The sequence below is a fragment of the Maylandia zebra genome, linkage group LG14 (assembly GCF_041146795.1).
Source record: "Maylandia zebra isolate NMK-2024a linkage group LG14, Mzebra_GT3a, whole genome shotgun sequence".
NCBI lineage: Eukaryota > Metazoa > Chordata > Actinopteri > Cichliformes > Cichlidae > Maylandia > Maylandia zebra.
Window position 1 is genome coordinate 23,915,135 of NC_135180.1, and position 17,868 is coordinate 23,933,002.

The 17,868-nt window shown below is 42.9% G+C and overlaps 1 protein-coding gene across 3 annotated transcripts in view; it reads right to left on the bottom strand.

Annotated features, from left to right (window-relative positions):
* cux1b (cut-like homeobox 1b) overlaps positions 1-14,681 on the bottom strand; it is a 62,162-nt gene extending 47,481 nt beyond the window's left edge. The window contains exon 1 of one of the 3 annotated variants that reach the window (XM_012917144.4): positions 14,438-14,597. In XM_012917144.4, the coding sequence (XP_012772598.1) occupies positions 14,438-14,500 (63 nt within the window). In that variant the 5' untranslated portion in view covers positions 14,501-14,597. Of the gene's footprint in view, positions 1-14,437 lie in introns of all 3 variants that reach the window. The other 2 variants (XM_004543639.6, XM_004543640.6) reach the window with 2 other exon arrangements.
* Between the last annotated feature and the right edge of the window lie 3,187 nt (positions 14,682-17,868).

The following is a 17,868-nucleotide window of genomic DNA, read 5'->3' on the forward strand; positions in this document are numbered from 1 at the left end:
CACACACACACACACTAGAAAACCATTAACATTTCTATATTAAGCTCAATTTTACTGCACATGAAGTTGTCATGTTTAAGCACGTTAGTGAAACACTGAACAAACAGTTCTGTGTTTTCTCGGCTGGATGCTGTTTTTGTATGAAGTGGAAAATTAAAAAAAATTATACTGAACACTGGTGAGGTCTTTGATTCCCTCATCCTCCTTAAAATATATATAAAAAAATGCTTCCAATGCCCACTTCTTTCTTTCATTTTTGTTTCTAAATCAAATTCAAACTTGTTAAGTTTCTCGCATTGGATGGTGTGGACTACAGGAGTCAAACTGTCATGCCACATTTCCATAGGGCAAATATATTCATAGCTGTAAAATGCTGCCGCTCTCTTCGCCATATCTCCAGGTTTCCTGGGAAGTTAGCTTGTTGACCAAGGGTTAAAAGAGGCGGACACTTTTTCCACAATATGAATGTTAATGTATAAACTCTAACCATCCGAGCTGCCTGAATTATTTGCAGTTAGGACTGTCAGTGCTTAACCAGTCCAGCTACGTGATACTTGCTAGCATGTACTCTGGAGTTTATGTTACCGTCCTGACTAAAGATAGCAGATAGCTAGATTAATAGATGGCTAAATAGAACCACGAAGACCCTTCATTTTCATAATGAAAAGCATGGTGACATGTGTCACTATCTATCCGAGTCACCACAGCGATCACAAACAGCAACAGCGTGTGCAGACTGGCAGAAAGGAGTGGGCAGTGCCTTGGCAAGTTTCAGAGCTGAACAAAGAAGTCAGAAAGGACAAACATGGAAGAAAAAAAAATCCTAAATAAAAGAAATCTAAAAAGTCTTATCCTTGCAGTTACTTATGCTGCATATTTTTAACTAAATTTCCTGTTTTCTATTTATTATCAAAGGGTTTTAAAAAATGCTTCGCTACATGTTATTTTAATGACTTTGATAAAGTTTATTAGGCTCAAAACTTTGGAGGTTGATTACTGTTTAAAAAAAAAATGTTTTTTCAAATTTAAAAAAAGGCTTCTCTACAGGGGTTTAAGCCATCTGGCATTCAACTGGGATTTTCCTTCTATCTTGTTTGACATCAGTAACAGACATAAGACGCACACACAAACCTTACAAATTAGTCTGACAAGGAAACAAAACCCTAAAAGTGAAGATAGAAAACCGGGTAAATGAACACAATCCACATTTTGCATTACAAGACTCAAGAAGAAAATGCATTTCCTTTAGATAATGTAAATACTTCAGTGAACAGCCTGCAGACAACCATCAAGCATGAAAAACTGCTGGGTTTGGGGCCTTCAGGCTCAGCCTCTGAGGTCAACACTCTCTGGCTCTCCTTGGCTCGACTTTGAAAGATTTTACTTTTCATTTAAGAGGGAAAAAAACTACTTAATATATTCTATAACTGCTCATTACAACACCAGCGCTATTTTTGAATCTGCACTGTCTAGTTTTTAGTCGAGGAAGGAACATGGTCTGTGCAGGGGAGCATTAAGTGGGCTGTAATGTCTGTGTGATTGCTATAACAGCCCTGCTTGGCTTGGCTGGACTGGCCCACAGCAGCAGTCCCTGTCCTGGTTCATTTGGTCGTCTGGTCAGCTGTAAAGACGATTGGAACAGATTGCCAACACTCCCTAGAGAGACTTCAACACCGACTTGGCCAAGAAGCCTCTTGCACACTGCTCCACACGCGTGTGCTCTCACATGAATGCACAGACAGGCCGCTGCAGTAACTTGGGGAGCCCAGTCTTTCCACATTCTTTTGAACTCCCGTTTCAAAAGAGGAAGTCTGCTAACATGTTCGCCCGGCGGAATTTGGCACGGGTAGCCACGTTCGCAGCGAGGAGGAAGAGGCTGCGCTCGACATGAAATGAGCGTCTCTCCATCCTACCGCTGCGGTAATATTAGTAATCGCTGATAAGAGTCACGGGTAAACAAATCCCATTACCAATGGCCATCAGACCCAAGGTGTATGTATGTGTGTTCATCACTCCTAATGAAATTCCTTCCACTCGTCTGCAGGCAGAGAGAGGCCTTCTATCTGACTAATTCACTCTAATTACTCTAATGAGCCACAGGTGATGATACAGTGAGACTGATTAATTAAATGGGAGGCCCCAATCAGGCATGTCTTATTATGCCAATCATATTGACTACAGCCTAAATGAGATAACAGGAGACAGACGCACTTTAATTGAGGTATCAAAACTTTGTGGAATTTCTTTTGCCCTCACGCTCCGACGATGACGAGACAGATAGGCTGGTGGAATGACAACAAAGTTATTGTTATGTACACAGTGTGAAGTCGATCTGCAGCTGCCGTCTGTGCTGCCAGGAGCGTACGGTGACCAGGAGTGCATGCCGAGGAGAGAACAGCGCACAAGGATTTGCTTCAGCTCCTTCTCTGTAGAATAATTGGGACTGTAACTGCTAGAAACACTTTGTTTACACCCCGTCTGCAGTCACACATGCCAAGTAGACTGCCACTACTCCTTTAGTCCAAACACCATGTAGGTTAACTGCGCCACATTCGGTGCATGTTTTACACATTAATCTAACGGAGTACCACCCTTGAATTCGAGCCAGGCGTAGAAAGGGACAGACAAAAATACATCCGCTTCTTCTCAGTAATATTAACACCATATTAGTCAGACTACAGAGGAGGGTACTGTTAAAAAACAAAAACATATTAGCTTTCTTGTGTTCATTACAACGTGAGAAGCCTTTTCCTGCCTCTGTGCTTGGCAACATGACACAGATGTTTAAGAGATGAAGTTTTCTGTCTTGCCAGTGCAGTCGCTAATCTTTCCTTTTATCTCCGACATGTCTGAGGCTGTTATGTGGTTATGATAGTAAACAGTAAAGGCGTCTGGAAAGATGTTTTATCTGAAATCTACGAGGCCTACCTTTCAAACTCCCAGCACAGCTTTCCACCCCCTATGCGGCTGACTGTTTTGTATGCCAAACCCACTGTGTGTGGGGGTGGAGTCGCGGGGTGGCAGCTCAGTCAGGAGCGACAGCCACGCTCGCTACAACGACACGGTACATGATCACAGATCACAGGCACGCCCCCTCAAAACACAGCACAACAGCAGCACAGATAAGAGACTTACAATCCTGGCTGCCTGTCTGCCTTTCTACCTTTGACATAGCGGGGTGCACAACTTTAAATGTGCCAGCAGATACTGTGTTCACAAAACCACACAGAGTTTGAAGACGCAAGTTGTATCTACCTGAATCTCTGTTTTTTTTTTGTTGATTTTTTTTTTTTTTTTTTTTTTGGGGGGGGGGGGGGGGGGTGCTTTTCCTCTCACCCATTGGAGTGAAAGCCACAAAGTTTTCCTCGCTACAAGAGTTTTACTGACAACTGAGGAGCACTTTTCTTTTTTTTTTTTGGTGTGTGCTTTTGTGAAATGGTGTGCACGTCTCTTGTGTTTACGTGCAGAGCGGCTGGGGGCGGGGGTCAGCCTAACACTCTCCATAGTCTAACAAGACGCTTGTGGTCCCTGAGCGTTTTGCTCCTTTTTTTGAACACAGATCCATATCTACCAACAGCACAGGAGCTGTCAAGACTCACCTCAGCGATGCTGACGCAAGCCTGGATCAAAAACAGCCTTTTTACACCGCAGCTTCGTTTGTATTGATCCATGTTTCTCTGCTGAGAGACTGGTTGTTGTTTTATCTCCCCAACATCCAAGCCTTAACTCTCCTGAAGCTTACTGAGAGCTAGTCATTATTTTGCCTGACCTATCATCTGACAAGGGGATTCAGAAGCCCGGCCTGAGCCTAAATACAAATATAATGAGACTAAGATGGTTTCTGGCATGGAAGAAGTGCAGCTCACTTGGTCTCATTTTGCAGAGTTTGAATTTAGCTGGAGGCCTGTGTCACAAAGGGTGAGTGGTGTGGAGTGTGCAATGGGAGGAGAGGGGTATGGCGATATGCTAGGGTGTAATGCATTGGTGAAAGGGCAAGATTTTTCATCCCTGCGTTTACAGGGTGGAACGGCTAGGATATTGAGATCTGAGATAGGATCAGAGGGTAGTGAGCTGTTTCAGCTACGATAAAGGCCACGCATTACAAACACAGCGCTGATAGAGAGAGAGCGAGAGAACCAGAGAGACATAGAAAGAGAGAGAGGGTGAGAGTATCGCACCTCTCATCCCTGAATTAATGCCTCCACTCTGCCAGGAAGCCATTCTGTGCCAGTGAGAGGAGATTGGGGAGGGGATGAGTGCACAGATACGGACTAAAAAATGGAAACTGCGATCATGGAAAGGGGCGATAGGGATTAATCAAGTCTGGAAGAAGAGTGTGGCTCTTCAGGCCCGGTAGCACACACACACACACGAGCCCGGGGCCCGACAATTTTAGAGTGCCGCCATTACTTTAAATGACTTCAAATGCAGGTACGAGCAACAATTGGCGGATAATCGCGTTTTTTCCTGGCTCGGACCTGGCCATTTGGGAGGGGTGAGTACACACCCAAGCACGGCCGGTGGCACAGGTTGCGCCTAAATTGTTTCATAAAGTTAAGGCAAACAGCCTGTGCTACTTGAATTAAAAACAAGTCTGTTCATTTCCCTGATATTTTTGGCAATTTGATAAATAAAAATGTATTTTAAGCTTGGAAAGATTAAACCCCCACTTAAAATATTTTTATCACAGTCCCAGTGAATTTCTTTTGGTGGAAGGCCCAAACCTCTTCAGTGGAAGCCAGAATGTTTTATATGCAAGGTTAAAAAAAAAAAAAAAAACCCTGATAATGACAAAAATAAAAATAAAAAAATCACAGGTGCAAGATAGCAGTGTAACGGTGCAAACGTCCACACCTTTTTAGCTTTCAAAGTCTGTGAGCTCTGACAATGGAGCAGTGTTCAAAGTTCCTCTAATTCAGTTAAGATTTGATCTGTTCTCAATTCGTTAGCCTATTTGATTTGTTGTAATTCACTTTGACTTCCATATAAGGACGAGGAGCAGCTTCGCACTGTTGGCACAGTTACAAGACAGTGAAGAAAAAAAAAGAGAAAAGAGAGAAAGAAAAAAAAAAGGTGTGCATCACTCTCATGTGCCTCTGGTACATTAAATCCCTGCTCTGCGTGATGCCCTTTTTCCACATTTTAATTTAGCCTCGTCTATCTGTTGTATCCAGTAATTTTCTAGACGCCTGATGACACATCAGTGTGAGCTGTGCCACAGCCTATAAACGCAGCATGTTGATTTCTTCGCATAAATTAAAAGCATACATCAAAATGCCTCATTAGTTTAGACATATCTGTATGTCGAGACTCTTTAATGTGTCCAGTCTGTGCTGTCACTACTTTCTAGTGTGGCCTTGCGTCCTGACTGAGTTTGACACCCATGGTCTATACAATCAACATCAACAGAACATGTCCCAGGGCTTAGTCTTACTCAGCCTTTATGAGTAAGAGTTTGCTCTGTTCTGCTTGCATGACTTTTGAGAGGAAAAGGCAGAGGAACACAGTGCGAAAGAGAGAATGAGCATAGCTAATCCTTACAGTAATGACAGAATAATTAGCTTGCGTTAGGCTAAGTAATGGGTTGTAATTATATCATTTATTCTGTGTTGAGAGAATGTGATATAAAGCCTGCACAATGAAGGAAGAGGAATTGAGCTCAGTGGGAAGTAGGATGGAGCATGTGTAAGAGCGCAGGCTCTTTCTATTGATTGATCCAAACATCAAACGAACCACTAGAGTAATGGGGGGAGTGAAGGACAGCTAAAAGCTATTTGGAGCCTTCACTGCATAAAAGACTTGACCTGTTCCACACAGCCTACATATCAAAACCATCAAACAGCAATCAATAGACCAAAGCGGTCAACTCAACAAACCGTCACCCTACTAAAACATCAAACCCCCGGCCCAAGCGTCAGATGATAGGCTACACTCAGCTTATCCATTACCATCAGATAAAGAGGAGATAAAACACAGAGCCTAATCCTTTCATGTGTCGTGACAGCCACAGCAGCCTCCGAGGCATTCCTTCAGTCTGGCTCTCAAATAGTTTTATGGCGGAAGGCAGCCATTCAGTCAGCCAGCCAGGGCTGTTCTGGTCTGTTTGTCTTATTTCACAGTTTACACGCTGTTTTATAGGTAGTTATTATGGTCGCCATGGTGATGCCATACGTTTTTATGGTCTTTTGGTCTGAGGGCAGAGAGTGTAATAAACGAAAAAACACACACACACGCGAAAACAAAGACTCACAAAACACACTCCTGCTGTGGAAAGGTCTCCCGTCCCTCCCTTCCTCCCTCCCTCACTCTTTATCAGTCGCACCAAATGCCTATCTCTCCTACTTTCTGCTTCATGTGAAACATGGATAGGCTAGCGTAGATTTGTCCTCACTCATTCCACATCTGGAGCTGATCAGAGGGCCTCCTGGAAGTTGAGGCCTCTGGGCCTATTAATAACCATACCACTGAACTCAGGGTCAGACAGCAGTCAGCGGATGAGCCTGTGTCTACTAAACACAGTCCCTTCCCCCTTCCTCAAGAGGCAACTCTCACTTTTATTTTTTCCCACCCCCGTTTTTAAAAGCTCAGCAATGTACAGCCAATTTTATGCTTTTTAACTGGGGCACACAGACTCCTCCAACTCGAGCAGGAGCTCACAAATTATACGCAAAGAGCTAAACAACACCTAACGTTTCAAACCTCTCACCTCGGTAATTTAGCTTTAAAACTAAAACAGATACGCGGCAGGAAAACCGCCTGCATAAACTGTGACACCGTTTTCTCTCCTCTTCTCTTTTTCACCCCCATTTTCACACAAGTTCAAGTTCAAGGAGGCTAGACAGATGGTGAAGTCATCATCTGTTAGCTCTAAAGGTTAGGCCAGTCAGACAGCCCAGGTCATACTGGGGTCTTCAGGGTCAGAGTTCATCCAAACCCTGACTCCAGTCAGACAGCTGCTCGGGTCAAAGGTCAGAAAGAGGTTAACGTACCGTCTGAGGACGCTCAATGAATTTAGCAGATACAGGACGTTCTTCGTATACAATTTCCCAAAGCCATGGACCGGCCTTTAACTAGGGTTAAAGTAGCAAGGACCCACTGCATCCACTGATGTCCACTATAAATAAAGTTTTCACTTCATTAACATGACTCAAATTAGAAAGATTTCTTTTGTGGTTCACCTCAACAGCACACAAATTCTCCTGACTTGAACAAAAGTTTTGCCAACCTAAGAAAGAACTAAAAGTAAACCAGTGAACACTGTACCAAATGCAGAAAACTATTTGTTAACCACAACCCACCCCCATGTAACACACACACACACACATATATACACACGCACCTGTGAATACAGGGTAGTTGAATCATCATAATCGGTGGTAGTTTTCTGCTGAGCCCAGCCAGCAGTCTGTGTTATTTTTAGAGGGCTGACACAGAAGCAGGCCGTCCATTTACTCCGTGAGCTGGCAGCAGGACTATCGCAGCTCTGGTTGCTTTTAAACTACCAAAATGGGAATGAGCTCAACACAAACACGGCAAAGGTGTGGACACTTACTGAAATTAAGTTAGCTCATATTCAGAGCCATTACTTAAACATTAGGAGCCTTATAACATAAAACTGTGCATGGAAAAAACAAGAGAGCCTAAATCCACACACAGCTACTGAGGGACAGGCAATCAATAAAACTCTTTACCTAATCTAACATCTATAACCGGCTCCTTATTAAAACATGCCATTTCTAGCCCTCATATTCTGGGAGAATAAAGGCTAGAAAGTGTACAGAAAAGAAAAACAATAAATTTCTACACCTATTCTTAGATTGATGCAATGAGTCCAGCAACAAAACCCCTGATGGACTGAATAAGAAAGTGAAAAAGGAGACTGTAACGGAAAGTAAATTGGAGTGAGAGCCGAGTCTAAAGGGTGAAGGCTTTTCCCACCTGACTCCACTGATGTATTGAGCCTTAGGGCCGGCTATGGATCTAGCAACTGAAGCCATGATTGACATTGAAAATTACACAGAGTGAGCTATTAGCAGATAGCTGCCCATATCATAATTCAATCCCTTCACCATCAAAGTGCACCAATATCATAATTCAATACTGAGAACCATTAGCCCGCAGCATACCAATATCATAATTCAATCTAGAGGCCATCAGCCCTTGCCAATATCATAATTCAATACTTGGACCATTAGGACACACCAATAGGCCTATTAGAATTCAATACCTATGGTCAATGATCTAACAGGACACTGATACTGGTGTCATGGGTTGACATGGGATAAGGTCTGCATAAGGCTCCTCAGAACCTATTTAGCCGAGACGCCTTGATAACAGTGAGATAAACAGCACTAAAATTAGGTAGGACAAGTGGTTCACCAATAGCTTGGATACAGCAGTCAAGCGAAGGCCACAGAGTAACAGGGTTTTGGCCTTAATCCAAAAGAAAGAAGAAAAAGAAAATCACCAGGGCCGTGACAGGTTTTTAGGTTTTTAAGTGGGGATTTATTTACTCAAGATGAAAGTAGGTTTTTATTTATTAAAACACCAAAAAAAAAATAAGAGGAAAATGCAGTCTGTTCTAGATTAAGGCAACATAGACTCTTTGCATTAAATATATGTACACCAGCCGTGCTTCTGTGTGGAGTCACCCCCCCCCCCCCAAAAGGCCCACTTTGAGGCAGGAAAAACCCTGGAGTCTCTGCTGCAGAAACTGATTTTGACACACTCGTGTAGAACTACATTAGTCAAACCGTTAAAAAACATGGCCCCCAGTGTGTGACCATCTGCAGTTGGGCTAAATTATCACATTGTGGTACCTTGTGGAAATGAGACTCCATTTCGTTTTCTGGTCTGCTGCCTCTGTTTATGTTTCCATGTTAACATCTTGTTTAAACTCTTCGAAATGCCTCAAATCTCACCCAGACGCTTCTTGCCGGGTCATCAGAAATCTGCTACTTAACAGCCAATCAAACAGCTTCTAAAAGCTCAGATTTCCTCAGCTGCTTTAAGTCAGTTTTTTCACAAAAGCATTATTCACGGGGGGTGGGTTCTCACCACACATTTCTGAGGTTACCACGCTTAATTGTAATCTTCATTTATTGCATGTGGAGTGGAAAATGACTCTGGAGATTGTAAAGTAAGGCAAAGACTAAAAAACACAATTAATTACTTGAATGATAGAAGATCAGGGAATGGAGGAGATTTAAATAATTTTACAGTAGCGCCCCTAAATGTTGTTTGACAGGTACACATTAAAAATATGAGGTTCAATCTGTAGGTCACATACATGTAAAAACATGGGAGGCATGTAAAACATATGTAAGTACATATAAAAAAGGGGTATGAGTGGACTGCTTTGTTATAAAAGTGGATCTAAGCCTCCAGTCGGCGTTCACCTCTCTCTCTGCATTTTGACTTTCGCAGCAAACTCAAGACAAGACGCATTTCCCTCTCGGGAATGCAGGATTTCTGTTTACTGAAAACCTTAGGCTTAATATTACAAGATGAACACCAGACTCTGCAGGAATACATCAGCCTCTGAGGCGCCGTTTCAAGTGCGCGCTTGATTTTTAAATAAAGTGGGCATCATCCTGGAACAAGTGGAAAGAGCCAGTATATTCCACAGCGAGCCTAAAGAGAAGTGTCCGCTCACAGTAGCCCCTTGCTCTCTCTGCTGGAATACAGAGCAGCGTGATAATGGATGCTTCTGTCATGAGATACGGTGAAACTCTATGATGCTGTAGGTGAGAGAGACTCCAAGTGGGTCTGTAAATAATGCCTGCCACTTGAAAATAGGTCTCTGCAAACTGCCCCCTTATGCTCTTGCTGCTGGTTGTTGGGTGTAAGTTTTTGTATTATGCAGTGGAAAAAAAAGAAAAAGCAGGAAGGCGGACGATTTTTACATGGGCCCACATTTTGATCCTGGATAAAGTTTCTCTAAATATTATCACAGCTTCCAAACTTTACAGTGATACTGTTAAGGGTGCAAGCTACTGATCTGAGCTGGTAAACATATTGCCTACAAAGAGTTATAACAGAGATTTTATTTACTGCTGATGTTTGAAAACACTTTTTAAATATATTGACACCCTTATTTTTGTGATTTATTCGCATGGTTTAAGTAGTTTAGTGTTTGAGCTGAATACACACTGATAAAAACGGAGATTGGTAAAAATGCATTCCCTAATGTTCAGAAATTATACCTCACACACTCATAAACTAACACTATAAAAACCAGGGAGTATATTAAGCCCCAAAGGCATAACTGTTGTAAGAAAAACAAGAAAAAATGTGAGGAAATGTGAACATCTTCATGTCGTATCCACGCCCTGCGTTCAAATCATAGCAGATTTTCCATTTTACCTCACGTTTTCAACATAATAAATGTTGTCTTGGGTTAAACAAAACTGAACTTTAATGTAATTAAACCGTAGTACCACAATGGAATTACTATAAAGGAGACAATTATTTCATTTGGTTTTTGGTTTTCTGATCGAAAGAGGGGAAAAAATGACAAAGATGAACACAAAAACATGAGGTTATATTTTTATATAGCAGAGACTTTTTCAAAAAGGTAAAAAATCTGTTTGGTGCGCACTTTTGCATAAAGCCTGAATTGAGAGCTGCTGACTCCATCTGTTTGGCTGCCCCTATTTTTAGACTCCTGTTAAGTGCTTTGTATCTTTTGTTCAAACATCAGATGACACTGGTCCAAATTTCATTTACCCTGCCAAAGTTAAAATAACAAACAAACAAAAAGAAAAAAAAGTCAGATTATGCCTCTCATGCAGGAATACATTTAATATTTATAATAAATCGGATGAAGTGAATCTAAACTAGACACTCGTCTCTTCGATTCAGAGGGAGGGTGAAGAAAACCGAGCCCGAGAGTGACGTACACGTAATCGCTGAGGAGTTGGGGAGTATGGGCCTCTGCTGAGAACTAACCAGTGATAAGGTCCATGAGAAGTTTGAGTTTTATTTCCTCCCCCCTGACTTTTCTGAGAGCTGCACCTTGTTGTCTCCACACGTTTACACTATAACCTCTCAGAAAGTAAGATGACAAAGCTTCCCACCAGAGTAGACGGAGGACAGCCCAAAGACCTGACATGCACTCGTCCTTCTGTCTGACTCATGCTTAGTCGCTCACCACCCACCGACACACAGTGAAACCTCAGTCCCAATGCCAGGTTTTGTCACTGGGCAGAGAAGCGGTTGGCTACAGTAAAAGCATGACGTGATGCCCCCCTTCCTCTATGCTCCCCCAGCCTGTGCAGCAACAGAGGGGTAAAAATATCCCACCAGTGAGTTCAGACAACCAGCTCATAAATTAACACTAAAACTCCTGCAGACAACAGCGAGCCAGTCGCTGAGAGATTTAAACCACTCAGGTTGCCACTGACCATGGCTCTGGGATCAACTTACAAAACCCTTTTCCAAAATTTACCCATTAGGAGGTGGTGAATAAGAACTGGGGTCTATATCAGCTTTCATCCAAGTCACTATTTAGCTGTCCGCTAACATAGCGAACTATTTTTCAAAATGGCTCTGGGGGTGCGTTGTTCCAGGAAATGTTATGAGGTGAGATGTAGGCTATTAGGCCTAAATTGGGAATTGTGTATAACAGAATGGTCTGTTCCTAATTTTCCTCGCTTTCACAGAAAATACGCAAACCATAGGTATAAAGGCCCAGCTATTCACTCATATCTTATTAAGGCTCGCCTGTAATGAAGCGCAATCTCTCACCGCTCTCAAGCAGAAACGCAATGTTCCAGCAAACTGCTTGACTGGGTCAAAAAAAAGGAAGAAAAAAAAAGGAAAAGGAAAAAACAACAGGAGAGAAGAGTGATGATCCCCTCTAAAGAAACTCAACTCTGTAATGGACGGACAGGGATTACAGACGTTAAAGCCTTCTCCATCTGTAATTCACTGTCACCCTGCCATCATCTCTGAATCACTTATCCACTTTGCAAGTGTGCAAGACCTTGCTAAAAGCATCACTGTTGCACCCATTTGGTGCTGGGGGGGGGGGGGGGGAGAGAGAGAGAGAGAGAGAGAGAAAAAGGCATGCAGAGAAGACAAGTTAACAGCTCGCTGTGCTGTTTCAAAGCACTCTCTGTCCTGTAACAACCACCTAGCTAGTTTCTCACACAGGGAATGGGACACACTGATCAAATAGGATTTTAATGAACATCAGCAGTCGGAGCCTGAGGAATACACGCTATGATGGCTTAAAGCTACTGACATCTAGCTTGAGTTGGATTTTCATCATCAAAAGAAACAAGAAAAGAAAACATTCCTTTGCTGGTGCTTCTCGCACAGACGAATCAGGCTGCGAGTCTAAGTACGGCGCGAACTGCCCGTCGATTACAAGGAGAGGGAAGCAAATTCGAAAGCAAGTGGCTGACAGAGCCGTGTGTAGACCACGATCATATCATGCTAACCCCCACATTATCCTCCCAAAAAGAAGAAATAAAATGGATAAGAAAAAGGTCCTTATCTGAAGGCTTTCCTCTAGGAGCCTCTCAGTGGGAGGGAGAGTAAATAAGATGTCATCAATAATAGACAGTGAATGTTCTGCTCTCTCTCTCTCTCTCTCACACACACACACACACCAGCTCCGACTGATTCCTATCCTGCAGACAGGCCTGCCAACCGCCAGCCTTTTTGCACACGCTCAGATTCACTGTCCTGACTAATCGCTTGTGATAGGGGCCTTTGCCATAATTACCCAGGGCCTTATCACAAACTTATGCGATGCATTTTTCATGTCCTGGCTGCTGGCAGTGCCTTCACTGTCCGTGCTGGCAGTCAATCTACGAAAAAAAGACTGATCTCAGACAAATTCACACACACACACACACGCGTACACACACCAGTTCAGAGTGGGCAGAATAGGTGAAAGCAGGGTGAAGGGCCAGAGGAGAAAGAGAGAGAGGAGAGAGGGAAAAAAATATAAAAGGAAGGGAGGGGGAGGGAGGAGAAGGAGCGAAAGATTGGAAGGGAGCAGGAAGGGGGTGGGAGATAGATAGTGAGGAAAGACAAGAGAAAGCAGTCTCAATTTTTTTTTTTTTTACATAATGCATGAACAAGGGGGCATGAGTAGGAGGACTGAACAGGATCAAATAAATAGGAGAAGTGAAGCCTTGATGATGTGGCGTAAGTGCAACACAAAGCCCCGCTGGGAAGACTTGTTCACTGTCCTTTTGTCTACCCAGTCATAGGGGCATCATGACCTAAATAAAAGTTTAAACCCCAAAGCCCATGCGGTTTGCAAAATAAATGTATGAACAATTGGGCCAAGCCTACATAATGCAATCTTTATGTTAATGACGACAGCAACTGGGGCTACTAATATTCATAAAACTGTGATTTAAAATGCAGCAATGCATGTAAAATGCCACGGGAAAACACAACAGTGCCATTGTCTACACGTCTTGTGATAGGTCAAACACGCTCTAATATACACAGGCTATATTCACGCAATGAATAAGGCCCAATATTTTCCTCGTACCCCCCCCCCCCCCCCCCCCCTTCTTTCTTTCCCTTCCTGTGCCACGGATCTATCTCCTCCGTGCACGCCGAGATTAGCGAACGTGCGCGCGCGAGCGAGCTCGAGCGTGCGAGGCTGGGACATTTCTGGGAGTTGATCATAATCACAAGGTCATGATCTATCACATTTCCAACGTTCGTGTTTTTAATTGCGTCGCGTCAACAAACACTGTCCCGTCCTGTCCACTTCCCACAGACGTGGCAACGTCTGTGAAAACCTCACTGTGTGTGCAGGGGAAACCGAGAAAAAAAAAGACGGCCGAGTTCATCAAGCATAATCTCTGACACGACTTTAATATAAACTGTTTCACAGCCGTTAGCCGATAAGGTTGCTAATGTTCCCGTCTGCTTTCAACTAAACTTACAGATGTGACAGTTAAAAGCAGAAGGAGGAAAACACAACTAAAAACACTGTTGTGTGTCTGTGCTGCCCGTCTCAACGGTTGGTGTCACCACAGCGCCACCGTATAATAAGTCGCACTTATTTTTTCCCCCTCCGAAATTATCCAACCTTACAACGGCTAAAGCGTCGGGCTAACTACGGCTACTGGCTCCGGTAAAAGTTGAAGAACACGCAATAAAGATAGCCAACCGTGAGCTTTCCGCTAAAGCGCCGCCGTTTGGCTTTTATTTCGGCGCATCCCCGCGGCGTCGCCCCGGCTTGCCCAGTTGCAGTGTCCGATCGATGTTGAATTGAACAAAGAGGATCAATTTCTGATCAGCAAGAGAGCCACTTTCATCAATGTGAGGAAGAGGTCTTGAATTCTCTTCCGAAACACCTCCGAGGCGGTCGCGGAAAAAGACCAGAAACCCGGCCGCCGAAAGAGGCGAGGGGGCCGAAACGAAAAGAAGCGGAGGCGATTTAAACAGAGGCTGAACTGACCTGTAGTTGTTGTAAGTCAAAGCGCTTCCAATATTGAAACATCGATCCTGCATTGGCCGCCATCTTGAGACATATTGAGACAGGAATGAGATGCTGATAGAGAGCGCGGGGGTTGGAGTTCAGTGGAGAGGACCGGGCGGCCGGAACACCCGGAACGGATCACATCCGCTACCCGCCCCTGCAGCAGCTGGCTCACGGAGCGGAGTCACCTTCCAGGAGTGTCACCTTAATAACGCCATTATAATTGCTTAAATAGCATTTTATCAACATTCAGATATTACAGGTAAACAAGCGAATCGGCATTAAATTACTCCCAATTTTATCGCGCTGAAATAGGCGAAGTTGTTCAGCGCCAGATGAGCCCGTGGTTCGTGCTGTAGCTTGTTTTTAATCAGTGTGCGTGTGTGTGTGTGTGAGTGTTACGGAGAGCAAAGATCATACAAAAATAATGCCAGGAGGCTACTTGGAAGCCATATCTAAGATAAATAAATAAATATATATATCCCACCGGGGGAAGCAGCCAGGACCAGTGTTGTTCCTACTGACTTTACTGTGCTGGAAGATCATTTCAAACCACAGTTAAATCATTTTTATTTTCTTTTTTTACACCTACAGTCAGTGTGCCAGCAAATTCAGCCAGCATTAGAAAAAAATCAACTTCCTTTCAGTAGTAGTTTATGCATTTTTTTTTACATCAAAAAAATAAAACTTTCATTATTCAAGTAGCACACAACTTGTGTTTCGCAGTACTAGAAAAGTTAACATGTGCCAAAGTCAGCTGCAAAAATATGGCTCACCGTGAATTTAAGCATAATTTAATTCATTAGGGCTACTAAACATAGAATAGAGTGGGTGGGGGCGGGGGGGGGGGGGGTAACTCTAAATATATGGCCACAATTATCTCAGTTAAATGATCTGTTGCAAATGTTTTGTTTTTGTTATGAAAAGATTGGATCTAGTGTACAAATAGTAAAGAACTGGTAAAAAGATGAAGTGACCTCCAGCTTTTGAGCAGGTTATTTCTTTTAGTTTAGTTTTCTCAGTTTGCAATAATTTGATTAAGGACATGAGCCTTAAGTTTAAGGAATTCTTCAGCGGCACAGATATTAATCAGATTAGTTAATCAAATAAGCTTGTTGTGCTGTTAATCCAGTGAAGTCAGCGCTGCAGCATTCAGCCCAGTGGTCACAGTGTCACTGTGCATGTATATCGTTTGTTGATGCGACCTTGAGCAATGCACTGAACCCAGGCTGCTCCTGAGGCGTCACTCCTGCTGACCATGTCCTCTGACCCTCTCGGTGTGTGGACGTGTCTCAGAGGGATATGCAAAGAATTTCTAATTACCCTGTATGTATGGGGTGCCCTAAATTCCTGTGTCAAACTGCACCGCCTCGTTCACCTTAAAACGCATCACGCCTCGGCTTCGGGTACACCAAACCAGAGCCGAGCTGCTCAGGTTTATCAGGGTGACACATCTGCTCTGCACATTGTTTTCATTTTTAGCACTTTGTGGCTTCCCAAATTTGACTTGTTGAGTGTGTTTTGAGGCCTGGCAGTGTGGAAAATCCACACCTGCATTCACACTTTGGAGGGTTTTGTTGTTTTTTGTTTTTTTCCTTGAACGCTTGGAGCATTTAACAAAAATATTTCATAGCTTTACCCCCCCACCACCCCCACCCTCAATCATTTTCATTTCTTTACAGCCATTGCACTCTAATTGCTTTGACTAAAAATAACATGAGAATTTGCCATAGATAATAACGCCTCTTTCACTGCATTTTTGTGAATACAAAGGTGGGCATTTTTGTGCTTTGAATTCGCTCAACTTTCAGGCCATTAGTTGATTTGATTTGAAGCTGTTTGTGTCTCCCTCCTCCCAAGAGTATGAATGGTGCTCAGTGCTCAGCTGATATGTAGCCTTAATAGCTTTGCCTTATTTTATACTTCATTTATAGACATAATACAGTGAATTAAAGGCTGGCTTCAGTTTGCTAATCACACCCAGTCACATGCTTTTAATAAAAAATGGACCGAATTGCAGTTAGGAATCAGTCACACGAAGAAATGGATACATCTGCTTTAATTTAATCACTGGGACATAATAGAAGTGTGATTCACATTAAATTGCTCACTAGTCATTTTTAAATACTATTAGCAATTGATCTACAAAAGGAAACAATGAATGCTGTTTAGATGTGCTTATTTTTAAGATAAAACTGCATATGAACGGATAAATCCTGTGTTTAATCCTCTCATTCCTTTCCCTTTGTTAATCAGTGTCTCCTTGTTCTGGCCTCCCTGACTTATGATGCTACCTATCATTAAGCCAAACCAGAAATACAGGTCTGAGATAATCCGTACCAGCTTAGTTGCTTTGCAATGTGTCCATTATGCTGTATTTGTATAGTTATCTCTTCCCATCTCACAAAGAAAACACTGAAAGGAATATGATGCGTGGCTTTCACGCGGCTGGCATTAGTATGAGGAGTAAAACAGAAAGGAAAAGTTACGTGTGCTGATCGATAAAAAACATGGGACATGTACATGCAAGGGACAAATTAAAGCAATAATAACCAAACTTAGTAAGGTGCTGGGTCACAATGTTTCCGAGTCTCTGGGAATCAACTGGAGGGATGAATACCATTCATCCAAAACGGATTCCCTCATTTGGTGTTTTGATGATAGTGGTGGTGGGGAGAGCCGTTTAACACACCAGTGCAAAAGCTCCTGCAGGTGTTCCACCGGGTTGAGATCTGGTGACTGCGAAGGTCACACATTGAATTATTCACATCATTTTCACAATCATCAACCGGTTTTGTGACAAACAACCAGAGTGAGTTTTTACTGAGTCGCACTGACCTTTCGTCTAACAGCGAAAAACGATCCAAATTGTGCAAGAAAAATTCCCTCAAAAGTACAAAAGAGCCACTGCTGGTGTACATGAGTCAATTTATACTTGGTTAATGTTGTGAGGAGTTTAACCCAGATTCATGTTTTACTCTAACCAACCTGTAAAATATAGATAAATATAATAACAATAATAAGTCAAATCTAAAAAAGGATCCTAGTTGGACACTCCTGAGTGAAAGTCTTCTGTTTTGACCCAAACACCTAGCTTGACCTCCCCCCTTTGTGGACTGCTTTACACTTTATAGTTTCTCACCTGACTTCTAAAGCCTTGAGTGGCAGAAAGCAAACTTCTCCCCTTCATACAACATCTGTCTTTAAGATTGCTCTTCTGTAATGTTTGAAGGAGCGTCACGGTCATCAGTTGTGTACCATCCACCATGATTTCCAGTGGATCTAAATGCAGATGTCCTTTAAGTCAATGAAGCAAATAACAGTTGAGCGTTGTGACTGAAGCTTCTGCCCCTTCTTTCAAAGGGATCTTTTCCTCCTTCCATTGTGGTAGAAAATGAGAATCCACTGGG